The 20460-nt window shown below is 45.3% G+C and overlaps 1 protein-coding gene across 2 annotated transcripts; it reads left to right on the top strand.

Moving 5' to 3' along the window:
• The first annotated feature begins 214 nt into the window (after window positions 1-214).
• Window positions 215-18376, top strand: LOC146185905 (uncharacterized). 2 transcript variants are annotated; one of them, XM_084606839.1, is made up of 7 exons: window positions 215-429; window positions 9450-9679; window positions 13435-13554; window positions 14078-14253; window positions 15986-16145; window positions 16575-16724; window positions 17137-18376. In XM_084606839.1, the coding sequence occupies exons 2-7, from the start codon at window positions 9465-9467 to the stop codon at window positions 17531-17533; spliced, it is 1218 nt and encodes a 405-aa protein (XP_084462965.1). In that variant the 5' UTR covers window positions 215-429; window positions 9450-9464; the 3' UTR covers window positions 17534-18376. The 2 variants fall into 2 exon arrangements, with proteins under 2 accessions (XP_084462965.1, XP_084462964.1); XM_084606838.1 differs by lacking the exon at window positions 215-429 and adding an exon at window positions 446-705.
• The last annotated feature ends 2084 nt before the right edge of the window (window positions 18377-20460 follow it).

The following is a 20460-nucleotide window of genomic DNA, read 5'->3' as shown; positions in this document are numbered from 1 at the left end:
AGTACGCACCCTCGAGAAAGAGGCGCCGCACGGCGTGTCGCAAACAAAAATACAAGTCCTTTTCCGAGCTCCGACGTCGCCAAGGAGAGCGTGCGGACCCGATCTCAGTTCACAAGCGTAAGCGGCGCGATTTTGCTCACTCGCGTAACTCTTGGCGCGTTTTCACTCGCCGGCTGCCTGCGTCCTTCTCTCTCCAACCGATTCACTCTCTCGCTTTTATTTGTTTTTGCCAACGTCCTCTGAAGCGAGGCAATCACCCTCCCCTGCGAAAGGGTGATTCTCCCTCCCTCGCGATTCTCTCGCTATCCCCGCCCTCACTGACGGATGTGTAGCTTGTGACGACGGGTGAGTAAATCTTATAGCGCACGAGCTGACACGTCGAGCTCGGCGCAATCGAGTAGTGGGCGCCCAAGCAAGCAAAAAACAAAGGTGAATAAGTGCTTAGGAGGCATGAAAATGGATATCAAGAACTGACGTTCGCGTGATTCTATTCGGCTGAGTGGGACGAGACGGATCTGTCTCGGGTGTATCTTCCGCGTATCGCTCGGCGCGTGTATAGCCGCTGCTGGTGGAACCTGAGACTACGGGTCATCGCCAGTGTTGTGCTGTCGCAAGGAGCCGTCCTGTACAGTCGCAGTTTTCTTTCTGGCATCAGTCTTCGTTTGAAGAGGAGTAGGTAGTCTCATAGCTACTCAAGAAAGCCGGGTAAGTCGCATGTTCCGTTTTTTACATCAAATCAGGTATGCAGTCCACTCGGGGGAACCTGGTCAGTTTATTTGCATGGTAATAGAGGAGGAGGTGCCAAGGTGAGGACTTCTTTAACACTTCTGTACCTTGTATACTGGCCACGGTATTGTGACTGGCCATGGGGTTTTCTTGGCAGGAAATACTGGTGTGGGTTGCCATTACCTTCTCCAGTGAATCACATTTTGTCAGAACTCTCTGCCGTGACCTGTCTATCTTGGGTGGCCCTACATAGCAGAGCTCACGACTTCATCGAGTTTCGCAAGCCTCTCCGCCACGACAAGGCAGTGATCCTAGTAGCTCCAGTACGAATGAAGCGGCTGAGCTAAAGCCAAAAGGACGCTCAGTTGTGGATGTGTCGGGAAGCGACCGGAAAGTCCGATGTTGCAAGGAGATATATCACATAGCAACATGGAATGTAAGATCTATGACGCAAGGTGTTAGATGGCATCCTCGAGGCACTGCAGATGAAGTTATGTGATGTTAGGAAGATAGTGAGAGACCGGAAAGCGTGGCGTGACATGGTCCATAGGGTCACGAAGAGTCGCACACGACTGAACTGAACTGACCTTGTATACCTCCTGTACATAATTTTCGAAAATTTCGAATTAAAGACAGGGCAATAGAATGAAAACGTGAAGTAATGCAGGTGTATATGCTTTGACGCTGCCCACATTCGTGTTAGCTGGTTTGTAATAAGTGCGAGGTATGTGCTCTTTTCAAATGAGTATCACCAAAAACGTGCTTAAGCCGCTGCTTCAGAAACCCATTGCAAGATCACGGTAATACGCGCGGAATCATTATTGTTCACTTGGATCGCTGTGGAGTGAATGAAAAAAGCCAGAATGAAAACAAATCAATAATGTCACAGGAGCACTTTGCTACAAGCTAGGCTGTGTTCTGCTAAAAAAGGGCGATATGCATGCTCTGTTCCTTGTCGCGCAATTCCGATGTTAAAGTAGCAGTAAATTGCCCGCTTCGGCGCATATTGTAAGGTAACGCGAGAGCTCTTCACGAATTAATTCGCGAATAAGCACACGGAGGTCAGCTTCGGCAGTGAAACCAAATGAAGTGGGATCAGGCTGCAGGCGTATTGACTGTAGTTCGTCAAGGCGTTGACAAGTGGATATGATGGCATCGATTGTGGTAGGGTTCTGCACGGCCAGGGCGTTGTAGGCGAGTGGCCCAATACCTTTAAGGACGTGCCGAACCCGCTCGGCCTCTGGCATTGTGTCATTGATGCGCCGACAAAGTGAAAGTACATCTTCTATATAAGAGGTGTAGGTCTCATTAGGCCGCTGAAGTCGGGCTTCTAGCTTCTTCTTGGCGGACTCCGTGCGAACAGTAGGAGCGCAGAAAATCTGGCGTAACTTTTGTTTAAAGGTAGCCCAGTCCGGAATCGTCGACTCATGATTTAGAAACCACGTTTTGGCCACATCCGTCAAATAAAAGGACACATTAATTAATTTAAGAGAATCGTCCCATCGGTTGAAAGCACTGACCCGGTCGTAGCTGTCGAGCCAGTCATCAGCGTCGTCGCCGCGGAGACCGGCGAACATCTGCGGGTCGCGCTGACGGCTACTGACAGTCCAAGTGGCAAGGGGAGCTGGAGTCGAGTTGGTAGCAGCCGGAATAGCGGAGTGGCCTTCTTGTGTCATGACGATGGTGGTCGGGGTCAAACGGCGGCCAGAACGAAGCTCCAGGTGGATGCAGGTGACGAAGCAGCGGGGAAATCAAGGCGCACCTCCACCACGTGTAAGGTAACGCGAAGGTCGGACTTGGGGAATCAGGCTTTATTACAGACCTGAAGCCTTGGTCGCACACTGCAGCCAAACACACTCCGCGATGACGATGGGTATCTACAAGAGGGAGCAGGATGAAGATGAAGCAGCACGTTCAGCAGTGTGGAAGATGAAGCGCCACACAGTGCTCACAATATTTAGATAGATGCAAGCGCTCGTTAACCTGCTTCATGACATATTGAAACGGTGCACGGGGCGGTAAGGTCTTAGAACTCAAAACATGGAGCATTCTCATTTCTGATATTCCATATACTTAACGATGTTTGGATAGCTTCTTTATCGAGTCCACAGCAAGGAGGGGAACTGCTGCTCTCTACGCGGGGACAAGAAGATACATAGGTGTCTGCAGGACGGCAATGTTGCCCCTCAGTGTCCTGGAAAACCACTTGCGCGTGCCAAGAGTGACAACGTTAGATAGCACGGCGATTTCCGCTTACTATGCAGGATGTGGCCCTACCCGCCGCTGACGTATGGCGGTGGTGTCAGCATAGCTAAACCTTTCTTTTTGCTTCCTTTAGTCCCCTTGCGGTACTGTTACTATGTGGCAATTGCTCCACGTTTCGTCAACATATGTCCATGAGCGGCATTTTAAGAACGTGGTGAAAATTCGTAGCTGCACCAACCTTACGTCCGCTTTCCTTTTCTCTAGCTCCGTCTAGTGAGCTAATAAAAGATGCTTTGAATCTTGGCTCGAATAAAGGTTAAACCAATCAATCAACTTCCAATTTCTGCTATGGCTGTTATTGGGATATTATCCCCAAAGAAGTGATTCTTGGTTCACACTACTAATCAAATATGCAAAACATCAAATCCAATATGCCTGACAATGCGTAGTCTCCTTTAATTGATGCGGGTGGGAATGTTTTCGCCGTTGGGGAGTAAAGAAAGAGTGTAATTTTTTTGCATTTTTTTAAATGATTTTTTTATAATTTTATTTTTATAATCATAAAAAAATTTCGAGGTTGACTGTTCTTTGCAATGCTTTCTAAACTTTACCGGGAACCCGGTAAGACTATGAAATTGAAAGACTATGAGTTTGCTGTTATGTTACGTGATATGAGTGTGATGTGATGTGAAGTGACATGTCTGTGATGTGACTGTGTTAACTTCACCCATCCCTCTCTCACAACTTTATATCCACTCACCCCTTTCCCCTAGTGTTTCTTTTACGGGTTAACCTCCCTGCCTTTCCTCCTCATCTTCCTCCTCCTCCTCCTCCTTCTTCTAAACTTTACCTAGCATTTCTGTAGCTTTTAGCACTCCGTGTCTGCATATCCAGCATGAAAGAACTGTTAAAATTTTAGTATCTAAGTCATATGCGTGCAGCACGTTCTGAAGGTGGGACCCGTCACGTTGGCTCAGTGATTAGGGCGCTCGGCTACAGAACCTAAGGTCAGGGTATGACATCCCGATCACCCACTCCATCGCTTTTCGATGAAGGCTTTTTTAAAAGCAAGGCGCCCGCCTTCTGTGCGATGTAAGTGTACGCTAAGGAGCCCCATGGGGTCGAAAGTTCCGGAACTCTCCGCTACGGCGTCCCTCATAGCCTGAGTCGCTTTGAGACGTTAAAACCTATAAAACAAACCATTCTGAAAACGGTTGATATGACGCTGAACATCCTGTAAGGCAAATCGTATTTTCGATAGCTCTACGTCACAGATAGTCGACGTGTACTGCAGAGGTGGAAGCGCTGCTCCATTTGCTCCGTTCTGCTCCAAACTGCTTTTCCTGCTCCATCCTGCTCCAAAGCACAATATTGCCCCAAAATTGCATCAAACCGGCTGCCTCGATGCTGTGTCACCAAATTTTATGCAACACGGTTTACCACACAGGGGGCCTACAAAACATGCGATCCGATGCAATTTGACTAAATGACAGTGACAAGCGCAGTAGGGTGGTGGCATGTTGTGAGTATAGGTACAGAGGACCGCCATAGTCAAATCGAAGGCTGCACACTGGCACCAGAGGTGTATATCTCATCTCGTGCTGAGCCTAATACATATAAAAGTTTCATAGACTAGAAAATTGTGAAGCATAGTAATCGTTTGTTCACATGTAAATTTAAAACGCGCCACAGGCAACTAGAGGGAGCAACTGCAAAAACTGCTCTAAGCTGCTCTCGTGACATAGCGCTTTCTCACAGCCTTTTGAATCAATAGGGGTAAGGGAACACAGAGCAGCGAGCGAAGCAGACGCCGCAAACTGCCAAGAGCCGTTGAAAGCTTGTACAGCCGTAAAGAACTACACGAGTTCGTCTAATCGTTCTACTGCGAAAGCAAGCAGGTACACCACCGAGACATGCCAGTGCACGGTGCACGGCAAAAGCATACTTGAACTGTTATGCCACTTAGGTATCAATCACTAGAAGTGTTCTCAAAAGGGCATATTACCAGTGTGCTGAAATTAAGGAAGCCCCGTCTTAGCTCAAGCGACAATGTGAGCAGCCATTGGCAGAAGACCGTGAGGTAAACAACCTGAAGAAGAAAAAGGTTACCCTTTAGGCTACCCTCTATTCTCTTGAAGGCACTACGGATCATTGCCCAGAAATGTATCAGCACAGGCATAGGATTGAAAGGATATGCACAAGGTAGCACAAATGTGCTGCTCATCAATGTTAACTCCAAACTAGTGGCTGTGTTGGAAAGCCTGACACCACCTTTAAGTCTATCGAGTCAAAAAAGGGAAAAGTTGTTAGTTAACGTTGGATGCTCAGTTATGAAGTTTAGTCTGTTCCAAATTATTGCTCAGATCAGTCGCGTTATTTTAAGGATTCGTACATGCTTTGCCTGTTTGTTATGCCTTGCCAGAGATGTGTATGCATTCAGCAAAGCATTGAGCTAAGCATTGAATAAAAAGTAGTCAGATTGGGGATTTTTGTATGTCAGGAAGCGAAAATTTGAGCCTATAGCATTCGAGCCTAAACACATGCTCCAACACATAGTTCGAGTGCTTCAAAGTTCAGGTTTTATTTCTCCGAAGCTGCTCCAAAATGGCTTTATTACTGCTCCCTGAGCTGCTCCAAAACGCTCGAGCCCGCTTCCACCCCTAGTAATCTCTAAACCTTGACATCATTATTTCTCCCTTTGCAAGGACGCTCCTGTATTGCTTTTGCTTGTTTTACCGTTTGACAGCCGCGATTCCACGTTTCGCACTGCACCTTCATGGCTCAGTGAAATGACCTTCATGAATGAGCAATTAGCGACTATCGTGAGTAGCTGGGATTAATTTATGGCAGGTAATAGCGGCAAAGTACCATGGTTTTCTTTTTATTTCTTTGTGTTTGCCATTTTTGTTCACCCTTTCCTTAATTATCGTCATGAACGGTTGTTCATTTGTACGGGGTGTGAGTTTGCACTTTCCGCTTATAGCCTCCATTCAGTTCGTTCCCATTATCTTCTTATGTGTTGTTGTTCGTGGTTTTCAGTGCTTACATGCACGCGAAGCAGAACTTTGATGCTGAAAGCTTAGCAGTATTTCGTGTTGCTATGCAACTCGATAATTTATGTTGGGAGCCTGAAATGTGTATGCGGTTTCCATCTATGAGCACGACGCTGCAGTTCCATATTAGTCGCGCCAAATTTTGAAGGTACGCTGCAAGTCGCGAATAAAATCGCATAATCACAGCGATACAGTGAAAACAAAATGCAGGAACACCGTTATTTCAATTAGAGATAATTAGAATAGACCTTTTAGAAAAGAATCACTCGAATTAGTGCCACTCTTGTAATACTCAGAGCGGAGAAAATGTTCCTTGAATTAAAAGAAAAACGTTATGGGCTATATCTCTTTATGTTGTCTGTGGGGGAAGGGGCGTTCACAAACTGACTCGCTAATAAAAACAGGGTATGTTCGTGCTAAGTGTCGCCTGAAAAAAATGAAAGATCAACATCAAACATAAATGGCGCAGAAGATTCTGCGCATAGTATTTGCTTAATTTCTTATTACCAATAGAAATGTCTAGGATCTTAGGATCTAAAGACCTGGCCTACATGAGAGCACGTAGGATCACGTGATAGCACGTGGCCGGCCACGTAACCAAAGTTTGGTGATTCAAGCCTACTGCAAATCAGTAAACAGCTTTCGTTGTCAAACAAACATTAAATGATGAAAAAATTACCGACGATTACATTACTTCCTAATGCGAAATTTGAGCGCAGCAAATAAGCTGTTTCACCTTTTCTATAGATTGAGGCAAAGAAATCGAGCAACACATGTATGCGCTATCACAGAATTTTGTCGTCTCGCTCATGGCTCAGAAAGAACTGGCAGATAATTTCGCAGTGGCGAACGGCAGCGGCAATTTCGGCTCGGGCGGTGCACATATACAGATCCGCCGCCACCGATCTGGCTCTCTGATTGCCACCGCACAGGGGTTGCATTGGAGGAGGAGCGAAGAAAGGAATTAAGTTCGAGCCGGCGCTTTGACAACCGGAGACTCGCAGGAAGAGGGGGGAGGGGGCGGCGTGTACACCCAGCGGCAAACGATGGGGGCAGAAGCGCGCGCAGCAAGCGGACAACGCGATGAAGGGAGGAGGGAAGAGATAGCAGCGACTGACTGATGCTGCTGACGCCGATAGTGAGTCAACCCCAGCTGCGGAGTTGGTTTCAGGGACAACGCCGCCGATGCCGACGCAAACAATATGATACCCTCGCTTCCGCAGCGCCAAGAACCAGGTCTAGCCGTGGGAAGGTGGTCACGTATTCGTCGACGTGCCGGGGCCTACGTGAAATAACCGGCGCGTTGGCAACTGAAGAGCACCCTATCCGCCACACAGGAACAGGGGGGGGGGGGGGGGGACCCTCCCCTCCTCTTTCTGCATGGCGGCGACGGTGTTCTATGCAGTCACGTTATCTTGACTCTCTAGCGGCGTCAGCGGCATCCAGCGGTATCAGTCGGTCGCTGCTAGCGCTGGGGGGATGAAAGGGGGGCGGAGCTGGTTACGAGGCCGACGCCGACGCGAAACCCAGGAACGGACGCCAAAGAGCTGCGCTCTGAAATAAGAAAACATATTTAGTCTCACAGTTGCAGTAAAGGCCAGGTAATGACTTTCGGAAAAGCTAACCATGTCGTCTATTGTTTCTTTCGAACACCGTTTACATTGAGTCTGAGGCCGGTCTCTAGATAAAGATTGACGCAGCAGGTGAGAGGGAAGAAAACGGAATAGATAAACGTATTACTTTATTCGATTAGGATCCATTTTCTACGCACTGCAGTCTTGGCTTTGGCCTCGAATATTGAGTAATCCCATTTCAACTGCCTGCGTCGATAGAATTCCGTTCTCGAGCCCGTAAGACGTATCTGTGCTGTTACAGTTGTTATGTAATGTTAGACATTCAGCTACAAGCCTCCATAGCAGTGCGAATTAATGAGTCTTTATAGTACGTGCTACACTAGGGCTGGCTTCGTTGGTTGAGAAGCTGCACTGTTGGTCGCGCTGCTTTATAAAAGCATGTTTTCTCTGTTTGTATCAGTGCGCGGTTTTCTCCCTACTGTTTCTACAAAGGCCAAAAGAACTCAAACGGTACTGTTAGGAAGAAGTTCATGAATGGTTGCCTTGTCAGTTAGTTTCCTTTTATTACTTTTTAGTTTGTTTATTATCTTTTGTTGAGAAATACTGCAGGCATCCCATGCAGGAGAGGTCAGGTGCAATCAATATTTTACACTTTGAAACATACTAAAACTATAAGGAATGTAAAACAGCTTTAAACTGATAACACAACGAAAACCGAAGGCACAGTACAACGTATCATACTTCATTCGGGAGGCGATAAAAACGGTGAGATAATTGGTAGGGCGTTTCTAGTCTCCGAAAAAGAAGGCAAAAATTCATACATATTAGTTCGCGTATATTCAGGTGATAAGGCATCACAGTGCTTATGGCGAGAGGATCTGGAGCAATCCTTTTTTTTTGTTTTTTTGGATGGTGATGAGGATTAATGCCAAGTCTGGAAAATCGGAAGGGGTAGGTTAGGCGGGCTTTGTTTCTCCTTTCGTCTAGTGAATTAAGGCCAGCAAGAAGAATCATAAATGTATGGTTAGTCTCGGCAGCTGTATCGATTATAAATGAAGCGAGCTGCTAAACGTTTTAACCTTAAACGAGCTGATAAACAATCTGCTAAACTCCACAAACTAAACGAAGTATAGCTTACGGGGTTTACCGTCCCAAAGCGGCTCAGGCTTTGAGAGACGCCGTAGTGGTGTGCTTTGGAAATCTGGACTATCCGGGGTACTTTAATGTTCACTGATATTGTACAGCACACGAGCGCCTTGCGTTTCGCCTCCATCGAAAAGCGGCTCTCGTGGCCGGCATTTGATCCCACTTTCTTGAGAATAGCAGTCGAGCGCCCTAACTGCTCGACCACCATTACGGGGCCCTTCATTATTCTTGCGGTACTCTCGAGATGAAGATGGATATAGACGGGCTCAAACTTAAATGCTTCGCCAACAGTTTCAGGAATGGTTTTCTCTTCGCCAGGGCAGCTTTACAATAATTGTAAATCTTACTTCACGAAGAGAATACACTGTTAGCGAAATAAACTTTGGAAACGAACAGTTGTTTTTGCCGTAATGTTCTCGTTTATTCAGTAAATTGGCTCATTGATATATATATATATATATACCTGGATACAAATGATATATATACATGTTAAATCACAAGGAATCTTAATTGAAATTTTGCGCAGAGCAAGAAGGCTGTATTTAATATACACAATGCAAGCACTGCATTGCCATGTACAAAGTTATTGAGCATTTTTTGTATGATGTGAAAGAGGATTGCGTATTTTGGACTCTTCATGGCCGTTTACTAGAGACCTGAGGAGCGCTACCTGCTATTGCGAAGAATAGAGAAGTGGTTTTTGTCCGCCACTTGTTATTCAACACTTTAATTCTCTTTTACGCAGAGTGGGCCTCGAGAGATGACGCCGCACATCCTACTTGGCGCCTTGGCGCTGTTGGTGCTGCCGGGTGGCCACGCTCAGCGCTTGGGGATCCTCACCAATCCTCTGGGCACGCTGACTAATACAGGCTCGCTCGTAAACCCCGTGAACTTGGGGACACGTGCCTGGGACCAGACCTTTGGCAAAATCACTAACACGTCGTCCTCGGACATCACAAGGCAGCTGACCGAAAAGTAAGCAGCCCTTTAGGTCTGCCTTTCTCTTCAAGTAGGGTCACGTTCACGCTTTGTCTCGAATCAGATGTTGAAACAAATGGAATAACAAAGCAAATAAGAATGCAGCTCTAAAATGGCTCTTGTTACTGAAGTAAAGTATGCACATTTTCCCTCAAATGTACATGACATTCTCGGGCGTAAGCGCAAATTGGATTCATAAATACATTTCTCATATTGTTGAGAGCTATAGCTCTGTGACTTGAATTGCTGTACTTTAAAACAGCTTAGATTATGTGAACTAATAAAGGGACAGCTGAAGATAGAGAAAACATGCAACTCTATTTTCCTTTGAGTCGCACAAGTGCACTTGCGCGCTTATTGTGCAAGTGGTTGACCTTACTGCGGTCAGCGAAGCAGCGATGAGTGAACAAGGGCTGATATACAAGTGAAACATGTATGATAGCGCTCCATTGGGAGATGTCACTCCGCGTCACTTCTCGGCTCTTCGGTAGAATGAGGGAACGAAAATTGCTGCACTGTATTAAAGAGCACTGAACAAAGTTTGAGGGGAAGTCTCAGTTCACAAGCCAAACCAACATTTCGTCAAGGGGGCTTGTCTTCGTCTGGGCCGAGACGAATACAAGTATACTTTGTCGAAACTCTGGCTCGCTTGCGATTTGAGGTTCCCCCTCAACCCTTGTTAAGCGCTCTTTTATCATCGACTCTTAACTAACATCTATAGCTAAGATCTGTAATGCATGAGGGCAGCATGACTACAACTGCACTGTATTCTGACATCCCGGATTTAGCGTGGCCTCTTTGGAGAAACAAAATTCAAGGCGCCACCTCCTGCTGCAGTGCGACAGTGCCAGCTCTTAAACGGACATTGAGAACGGATTGAAGGTGTCTCGCACTGATAGATTACCATCTTCTTAAGGACGAGATGCCATCTGCACTGGAAGCCTATTGAAATTGCATCAAAATCTGAATTCGCAGTGCAAATTTCGGAGGCTATCTGCATCGCAGTTCACAACACTCATGACGGACTTCTTTTAGTAATCCGATAGAATTCAAGGCCCCGTTATCCAGAAAGTGTCAGCTTGTTAGCGAAAAATAAAGGCAGTGACTCTGGCGGCTGCTGCAAGGGTTCAGCTGACATGGCCGGGAAGTGACTGGTTGTAGGATTGCGCGAGTTCACGGGAACACGTGGCATGAACGATTAGGCAGGTGCTGCAAACTCGGACTTCTCAATTCAGATCAGTGGCTAAGGGGAATCGGACTCTCCAGGATCTTTGAATCCGAGTTATACATGTTATGCCTAAGCCACGCAGGCACGTTCGTACGACTTGTCTGTTCTGGCTCTTTCCACCGATCAAATATCAACATCGCGCAAAGAGGTCAAACAACCGAATTTTAATCGTGGAGAAGAGCGCAAACTGGAAGACACACAAGGTAAACACAGAAAAATTAACACATCCGCTGACTCACTGCGTTTGTTGTCTGTGCTTAGTGTCTTGTCCAGATTGCGCAGTGTTTCACTGTTAGGAATCTACGTCAACTGGCCCAAACGTTTATTCTGATATAATCGATTTTCATTGCTCACAACAATGTGCCGATTTATTCTCAGCGTTCTTGTAACGTCCCGGCCATAGAAATGATGTTCCGAACGTCGTAAAAGGCCTCTAGTCAATATTAGGCGTCCCAATTCTGAAACCAGTAGCCTTCTCTGTCCATTAGGAAGTTTGGCGCTTTGTATCAAAGACTGACTAGCCTCTGTGTCATTCGTAAACAGGTCACTTATAGCGGCAACAAGAGAACGAGATTGCAGATTGCAAAAACTCTGAGTCCAAGATATTTAATGCGACAGAATGTGTAGATAGGAAGCAAGACCTTTCAAGGCAGAACTACAGATATCACTGCTTTAGAGGGTGTGAAGTCTGAGATGACACAGTTTTCCCGGGAATTAGGGCGGCGTCGGCTTGTGCAACCGAATACGCTGGGGTGACACGATCTCTAACCTTGATAGCTAAAAGTGGACTAGGTTCACTCGTGTGACCTAGATTACACAAGTTGTGATAAGTGTCGAATAGCGCTCAGAAAGCAGCCACAAAAAGGTTTTTGCAGGCTAGTTGGTGCATTACTGAAATTGGTTTACAGCGCAGACAGACAACGCAGGAAAGAACGTAGTGATAGTACATGAGTGCTAGGTCCTGTCACTTCGTTCCTTCCTGTGTTTATATGTGTGCGCTGTAAACCAACATCAGCCCTAAGAATTTACCACATCAGCGTCAACCGTCATTCAGAACGCACTAATGACATTTTACTTAATGGTACTGATCCTACTTCGAAGCACACATCATCAACAAAATGTGCAGCGCGGAGCTAGTAGTTGACTTTTTTTTTTTCGGACTGTAACAACTAGCTCTATTTACATGACTTGTTAGCGTAAGCTAGTCAGCGAAAAAGTTGATTCGAAAATATATTTCGTGGTCTTGGAGATGGCCTACTTCATCGAGCACGAACGCGAAGGAGGAAGTTGGAAAGTTATCTTATGTTCCCTAAGCATTTGAAAAAAACTGTTTTGGTAAGCCGTAAATTAACGAGAAGCTCTTCTATAATTTACGGTGTAGTCGTCAGTTTGTATAGTATGCCTAAAACTGGCAAGTTGAAGTTCTTGGAATCAAAAGTGATTAATCCTTGACCATATGTCAGTCGAAAAATGGCTGAGGTTTACCCCAATTAAATTGATTATAACAAGTGAAAGCACCAGTCGCGATTTCTGAGTGAGTTTTTTTTTCTAAAGCTCTTAAACATTTAGCCATAATTTTGGAAATTGACAATAACAATAAATTTCGAAGATATACTAGGTACAAAATCGCGCGTGATCAGGTGGTGACGAAGTTGTCCTGATTTGGATGTAGAAAAACGTTTCTAAAAAAAAACAAATTCCCTCAAGGTACGGACCTGGAAGAAACGTTTCTTGGGAAAAAGGCCCCCAAGGAAGTGGTCTCAAAGGAAGAATGTCCTCGACTGAATAATTATTCTAAGAATGAATTGTCGGAATCCAGCGTGTTGTAAAAAATAAAAAAATAAAAACTCCACTTTATTGGAGTCTTGTTCACTTTGAGCGGAGATGTAAACATGAAGCGTTTTTCAGTGCCAGTTAACACTGCCGTCACTTAGTCACTACGTATGAAAAATCACACTACAACGCTTGGTGACTTCGTTGAGGCTCATAACAAGGCAAGAACTTGCCCTTAATCACTCCCCTTTTATCGTTACCATTCCTCATGGCGGAAGCCTCGCTCCGTGCGTTAGTTACTTCAATGGTAATAGGTTAATTATTTCCATGCTGCATATACGAGCGGGCGTTAGTTTTACGTAGCATGCGACATGATAATATTATCGCCAATGTATCGAAATGACAGAAACATAAGTGCTCATTTCGGGGCCAGGTGTTGTGCTATGACAATTTTTCTTTAGAAAACCCAGAAGATTAAACGAGCGAAAAGGGTGACAACTCTAAAAGCCAAAACGTATTTCAGCAACAACATGTATAAATACGCAACCAGTGCCCAACCAAAACAAGAGTGAAGGAAGCAAAAAGAAAAAAAAAAAAAACAACGCGTGACTGTTTTCTTTTTCTTTTAATTTCTGCTTTTTTTTTTTTAAATTAAACTAAAAGGCTGTATACAAGTGCTGTTTCGTTCATGCCATGAGGATCGCGGGGATGACTTTTTTAATTGATGTTACTGCTGTACTTTATTACACAGTGCGATTCCGGGCGTTCAACATCGCATCATCACGGATGTACCCTTGGGAGGACACAAACTTGCTGAAATCTTTCAAAATTCAACTGGACATGTGATCGACTGCAACCTGCTCGGTGACAAGTAAGTGATAAGTAACGCCACTCCTGTACAGTGTTTAACAGCAAATCGATTTAAAAAATACTATGTTTTTATAGTGGGCCCACACTCTAGCACTGGGCGTCTCTCATATACTGAGTCGCTTTTGGACGTTAAACCCCATAAACCAACTTTAGCGCTGGCAATAAGTTGTTCGAAGGGCATGAGTGGCTAAACGGCTAAGGATGAAATTGATGATACAAAAGTTCAAAATGAATGCCAATGATGTGCCGCATAAAACGTGAAGTTTCTCTGTTTCGTTTGAGTGAAAGAACAGTGGTACATGCTATTTGAACTAGGTACTCCAATTCTTCAGTAAGTGATCGCTTCTCAAGAACATGTTTCTTTTCAAGTGCAAGAATTCTATGTGTGTAAAAATCATAAGTTGCCTGAAGAGATCGGAAGCTAGCCTCTCAATAGATAGAAAGAATGTGCTATAATTACCCAAATATTCCGGAGTATTTCTGTGGGCGTCACTTAAAATGTCATTATTTTTCTCTTCCGTTAGGGTGCTAATCGAAGGCGTCCTCGTGGTGTTGCCCGAAACGCTGGTGACGAAAGTGACACCTGAAGAAATGGACCAGTTTTTAGACTTGTGCGGCACTCGAGAAAACTTCGCCAGCAAGCAGAAATCGGCGTTCGATTACATTGGAGACATATTCAAGAGCTTGTTCATTTTTCCAGGTACAGTAGGCCCAAGTACTGAAAATTATTATTGAGAATCTGGAATGCAAAAACCTATCCTCGAAGGAGTAGTCCTTTGAGAGTCAGTTAAGAAATTAATCACATATGCCAATAGTTCAAATGAAAAAAAAAAGTTTATTTCTTACCACTTAAAAAATGTTGTTTTACTCCGAGTCTTCCCCAACTTGGCTTGTCTAAAACGCAGACCATGCTTCCGAATACTTCTTGCGAATAGGAGTCGAGTTGGGGAATTTGAAAAAAAAAAAAAAAATAAAATAAACAAGTGTAGAAGCAATTTCAATGCTCGTCCCTTTCCCCTAAAAAAATAAAATAAAAGGCAGATAATAACGATGGTCGATAATCGAAATTTGAGCGTCGCTCTTACGTATTTAGATTTCGTGGAATTCCGAAATAACAAAAAAATATTCAGAGGCATATGTATATGTATGCGTAATTAGACACTTGGCAGACACTATTTCCCAGTTATTGATTCTTACAAAGGCGGCCTTGTTAGCTGAGAATTAGCAACAGCTGCTTACCAGATGTTGGGCCAATACCTGCGCCTGAAAGACGAAGGGTATGCGTGAATTACGAGAGGCCATCGCACCAGATCACCTCGTCTCGAGCGGCGTATGGGCGACATGGGCGCGTTTCTCTTGTGATCATATTTCACAGTGGCATATTACGCTTTACACGGCGCAAACTGAGTGCGAGCCCTCTTCCCCACGCTCGCCGTGCCCGTCATCTCCGCTTTTCTATCTGTGGCCTTTCCATCCTCCACCACTCCCTCCTTACTCTCCACCCACATCTGCAATCTCGGCATTATGTTGTACATTCCTCATCGCCACAAAATTACTTTCCTGAAAGTCACACTTCAGCTTCTTCAAGCACCACCCTCGCGCTTTGCTCTGCAACTACCTGCCAAGGATAGCAGGCGGTCGGTTGCGTTGACAAGTTCAACGGCAACAACAACGCCGGCGAAGCACAACCCATTAAAAAGCGCCTAAACGCTGCGCTTTGAACCCCGGTACTAAAGTCGACTTTCTTGTCAAAGACGAAACGTTTGCAAATTTTCACAGTTCTACCACCGCCCCCACTCTCCAGCCGCGTCCCGCCCTCCGCCTTTCACTCTCGCCCTCTTTTGGGGGGCATTTTCCCGCACTTGCTAATGTCTACTACTTTCTCTTTTGGTCCCTTCGGTTTTCCGTAGCGCCACCCTCAAGCTCAGCATTCGTCAATTCTAGTCATCACTTCTTTCTTCCACGGTAGTCACTCTCCAGGTTCTTTCAGTGGCCGCCACCTTTCGGTCGCGCATTCTTCCTTTCTCGTTATGCCTCATAAGGCATGTACTCCTAGGTCACGTGGCCAGAAGAGAGGTACCGCGTGATCATTTAGACGTCGACAATACCCCGCTTGGCTATTTTTACATTTAATTGACTTAATAGGCTCTAAATAACTGCCTAATGACTCCATTCTCCTACCCTTTGTCGACTACAATTATTCGCGTTTTTCTATTTTTCTTTACTTTTACGCAATCCTATCGGCAAAATTCTGGTGACAAACTCCTCAAAAGTACCCACTTGATGCTTACGCATTAATAATGAACTGCGCATTCCTCCTTTTACTGCAGACGGAGTGCCCGATCACTTGGGCCAATGTGTTGTTTCGTCTTCGCGACTGTAATGTCGATGCGCATTGAATGGCATATGAATGACATATCATTGGACCGCAGGTACAAAATGGTGTGGTGCCGGCGACGTGGCCAAGAACTATGACGACTTGGGCCCGTCTAGGGCCACGGACGCCTGCTGCAGGGAGCACGACCATGCTGACGACAGCATTCCCGCGCTCGAGGTCAAATACGGACTTCGGAACACAAACCTGTACACTATGTAAGTCATGAAGGGATCACAGTGATCTCGGCGGCGTCTTTGACTGGTTCTTCAGCGTATACAGCCATACAGTATAGTTTTAAGTAACGTCTTACGTGTACTATTAGTTTTTCCGCTGGTTACCCCGACTTTTCAATAATAATGGTGCATTAACCACATCTAATAGGCTCTGTTAATGAATTATAAGCAGATGCATTTAACGTCGAAGTTTCGACTTGAAGCACAAAGTGTAAAACAATGATTTAGATACGTACTGTTACCTTAGTATTTAAACGGATTCTAGAAAAGTAACATAAGCAACACTACGTGACGACGTCAAAACTTCAATCACATGAATATTATAAACATTTTCTATATAAAATACCTGCTCTTTTTTGCCTCGGCTCCTCATTAAGTGAAGTAAACCACTACATATACACATCGTTGCAGGACCCACTGCAAGGACGACAGGAAGTTCTATGGCTGCCTCCTCAACGACAGCAGCGTGCCGTCGTTCACTGTCGGCAAGCTGTTCTTCAACATTCTGCGAACGAAATGCTTTGACTACACGTATCCAAAGACGTGTGTCCGGGACAATGCGTAAGTGTTCTAGCTCTAAGCCTGTGGTGGTGCAATACTAATACAAGTCAGAGTGAATTGTAACAAATGGGCATAGCTTGCTCAATCCCTTTTTATTTGTATAGTGTTTACTCATACATGCACGTATTTGTTTTATTCTTTGTTACTGAAACTAAAAATCAATATATCGTTATGTCAGCTGCCTAGCTCTCACAACCAGCATTTGCTATTCAAACCGAGGTTATTCGACATTTCCACGACAGAACCTCTATGTGCGCACGAATTTGTAACTTCTGCCTCATCACTCTTTATTGACAGCTTGCAGTTGCGTGGAGGGACTTGTGAAATATAAGATCGCAATCAATACGAACGCTTTCTTCTGCTCCCCCAGTGTTGCGGCACTTCATCACTTATTGCGTCTTGTTTATCGCAGGTTTTATATTCCTCTCGTGACCGAGAAGTGCAAAGAGTACAGGCTGGATCCATCTGGAGAGAAGCAGTGGCAGACCTTCTCGCCTCCAAACTTTTGGAAGGACTATCTGGCTCGCAAGAAGACGCAAACCAACCAGATTCGTCCTGTCAGTCCAGGACCGGGACAAGACGGTGCCGCTGTGCCAGTGACCACGGAGGAGCCTGAGGAAGAGCCTGAAGAGGAGCCTATTGTGGATGCAGAACCTGACAACTGGAAGAACCTGGACCCGTCAGAGATCAGCTTAGACGCAACGGAGGAACCGGTCTACGAAGAGACCACACCGAAGCCCGTGAACTCGCGCTCAACAAGGCCTAATACTTCTGGTTCTGGCATTCGAGGTCTGCCCGTCATTGGGTGAACGATAGCCTTGTTATCATACATCAATAACTCTGGCTTCTTGATATCACCCTCGTAAATGTTCGCAAGAGAAAACGTCACCTTAACTCTTGCTTGCATAAGTACAACCCTTGGAAAAACACATTGTTCTTTTTTTTTTGTGCGAGCTTGAATGTTGTTAACAACCCACGGAAGAGACATTCGATGTCTAGATGGAAGGTAAAGAGGAGCGCTGAACAAAGCAAAATTTTTATGCGCCTAATCAGTTTCTTTGTGCATGTTTCCTTACGCCGCACTTTTGCCATATAGTTCTCTAGAACGTTTAGAATTTTGGTTTGGAGTGTACTGACTTACCTTTTGACAGCACGAATGTAATAATAAGCTTATATCTATGCTTTTCAGCAAAGGGCTTGACGTAGGAAAAATGACATCGTCTTGATTGCGTCACGAACACAAAGCTGCAGTGGCAAGAGTCAGCGTTTACGGATTACTAAGTGCGCTGTTTAATGTTTTTTTTTAATTATAGCAAACAAACGCTGCACCATTCTAGGTTGCTTTCGTTTTCACAGCATCGTATCGTGCAGACATAGTGGACGGCGGAAAAAATGATTTGGTTAGAAGATTACGAAATTTGTATTTTAAGAGCAGGGTGTGATGAATACGCTCTCGAGCTGATGCAGTTAATCCACGATGGGCCAGGCAGCGCTAGCCAATTTTTGTTGTTATTTTAAGTTATATACTAGGAACACGCGACGCCGATAGGTCTATCATTCAGCAATGGTGGGTAAAGGAAATCGCGCAAATTTTATATGCATGCTGTCCGCGAATAAAATGACTGCGATGTTTCTGTCCCTTTCTATCTCTTCCTCCTCATGCAGTATCATTATCACCGAGTTTGCCACTCCGGACGTCCGTCGTCTTTGGACGGATATGAATGAATGAAAGAATAAACGAAAGTGCGTAACCATGCATCTATGACGTACTCTACCCCTATCCTCTTAATCCCCTCCCCTCCCCTTCCTCCCCCTCCCCCTTATCTTTGCACGCAGGTAGTGGGTTCTGGTCCCACATCCACTTGCGACCCTAACTTTACTGCTCACGACAGGGTACTGTGTTCAGAAAGGCATCTAAAACAGAACTAGGAAACTGGCAGAGCTGGCCTTTAAATTAGCATTACCGCAATAACGAAGATCGAGTAGATTTTTATCAATGAAAGTGTCCCTACAGCAGTTTGAGACAAAACAAAAGTCATAATCACAGGACCACCTTGGGCATACGCAGCTACTGGTTGCAGGGAGAGAACAAGACAAAAGGGAAAAAGATATTGATTGCTATTGAAAAACTCAGATGTCAGGAGCTGTATTAAATCCCATTGTGTAACCTTTTCAGTGGAGGAGAATCTGCGAGTTATAGCTCACGGTTAGAACTTGTAGCCAACGACAGTGCGATAAGAATTCGTCTTTGGCTCTTAACTGCGGTGGTAGCTGACCGATGCAAGTTTAAAGAGCTCCAGAGCTATTTGTACACCCCTGCTTGTCTTGTACAAGCATTCAGCACAATGGAAGCATTGCTGGCACCTTGGAAGCCTCCTCTGGCGTGCCAGGAAGGTTCTCTTAATTTTTGTTTCACCTATGCGTGTACGAGAGCAAGGACGGGCGATAAAGGCCCGCTGCAGCAAAAGCAGCCATCAATGAATGTAAGAACCTGCTTCTTGTTAAATTAGTGAAATGCGAAGGTTATATATACTTGGCGCCATGAACAAACTAGAGCAAGTTTACTATGGTTTACAGCCATTGAATGTGTATTGATACCTGCGCAGGAGTTCCAGCGCGGAGTAATCTGCTACGTAAATAGCAGACCTTGTCGTTTCAATTCAGTAAAGAAGTTCTTCGCACGTGCGGCTCGCGGTGCCGGCGGAGCTATAGCTTCTCTGATCAGCTGGCAGGCTAGGTTAGCTCGGTTGCTAGAGCAACTATCCACGAAACACGGCGGTCCTGGTTTCGAACCCAGGAGCAGGATGATTATTCTTAACTTCAAAGTTTCTGAGGACGGTTTTGTAGCTGTATGACTGTGCTGTGGTAGATTTCAATGAGTGTTATTGCTCACTTATTACAGAATAAGTATTATTCCTTCCTTATTACATATCTACTACATCCCTCGCAGGGGGCATCTGTTAAAGCAGATGTTTGCGTGTACTGTGCGACACCACGGATCCCGAGCACCCAAGCTTAGCCTTGCGTGGCATCGCCGTGTCAGGGGAAAGGGGGTCCTGGTGGTCGAGCCGATGCCGAGTGTTTGGATCTTTAAGACCGCTCGGCGTAGGCAACACACCGGGCTTAACCACCCGGGGGAAATCGGCAGTCGCCTTTTCCTGTCCTCCCTTCCATCTTTCACTTTCCTATCTCCTTTCTTACAACTGTCCTGTCTTCTCTTACCGTCTTCGTTTCTTCCTACTTCCAGGCAGCGAGGGTTAACCTTGTGTGGCTAACTACCCTGAGTTACGCCATATTGGGTTATAGTTATGGTGTACAGCTGGCGTGGGCAGGACTTGATTGCCAATTCCTGTCCCGTCCCCTCATTGGGCTCCATGGTGGGTGGCTGGCACCACAGCCGAACAATATACATTTTTATTGACATCCACTTCTTCAAATGAGCACCCTCCTTCGAAACGAGGGCGCACAGACCAAACTGCCCAGTCCTTATTGAAAACAAAGAACACCGACCCACACTTTCATGCAGTTCATAGTTTCATAGTGAGCACTCAGAAAAGACAGCTAGACAAGTCTCACCACTCATTGATGCACAGACACTGACTGAAGCTATAGGCAAGGGTTACAAGATCAAGAAGCTTGCAAATGGAGATCTGCTTTTGGAACGTCTATGTCATCATCAGTATGAGAAACTCTCAGGAGTCAATACTTTTGATGACATTCCAGTTGTGATTAGCCC

This window comes from Amblyomma maculatum, chromosome 6 (assembly GCF_055883805.1).
Source record: "Amblyomma maculatum isolate TAMU_Amacu chromosome 6, ASM5588380v1, whole genome shotgun sequence".
NCBI classification, from domain to species: domain Eukaryota; kingdom Metazoa; phylum Arthropoda; class Arachnida; order Ixodida; family Ixodidae; genus Amblyomma; species Amblyomma maculatum.
The sequence above is the reverse complement of the archived record's forward strand: the minus strand, read 5'-3'. Positions and strand labels throughout refer to the sequence as shown.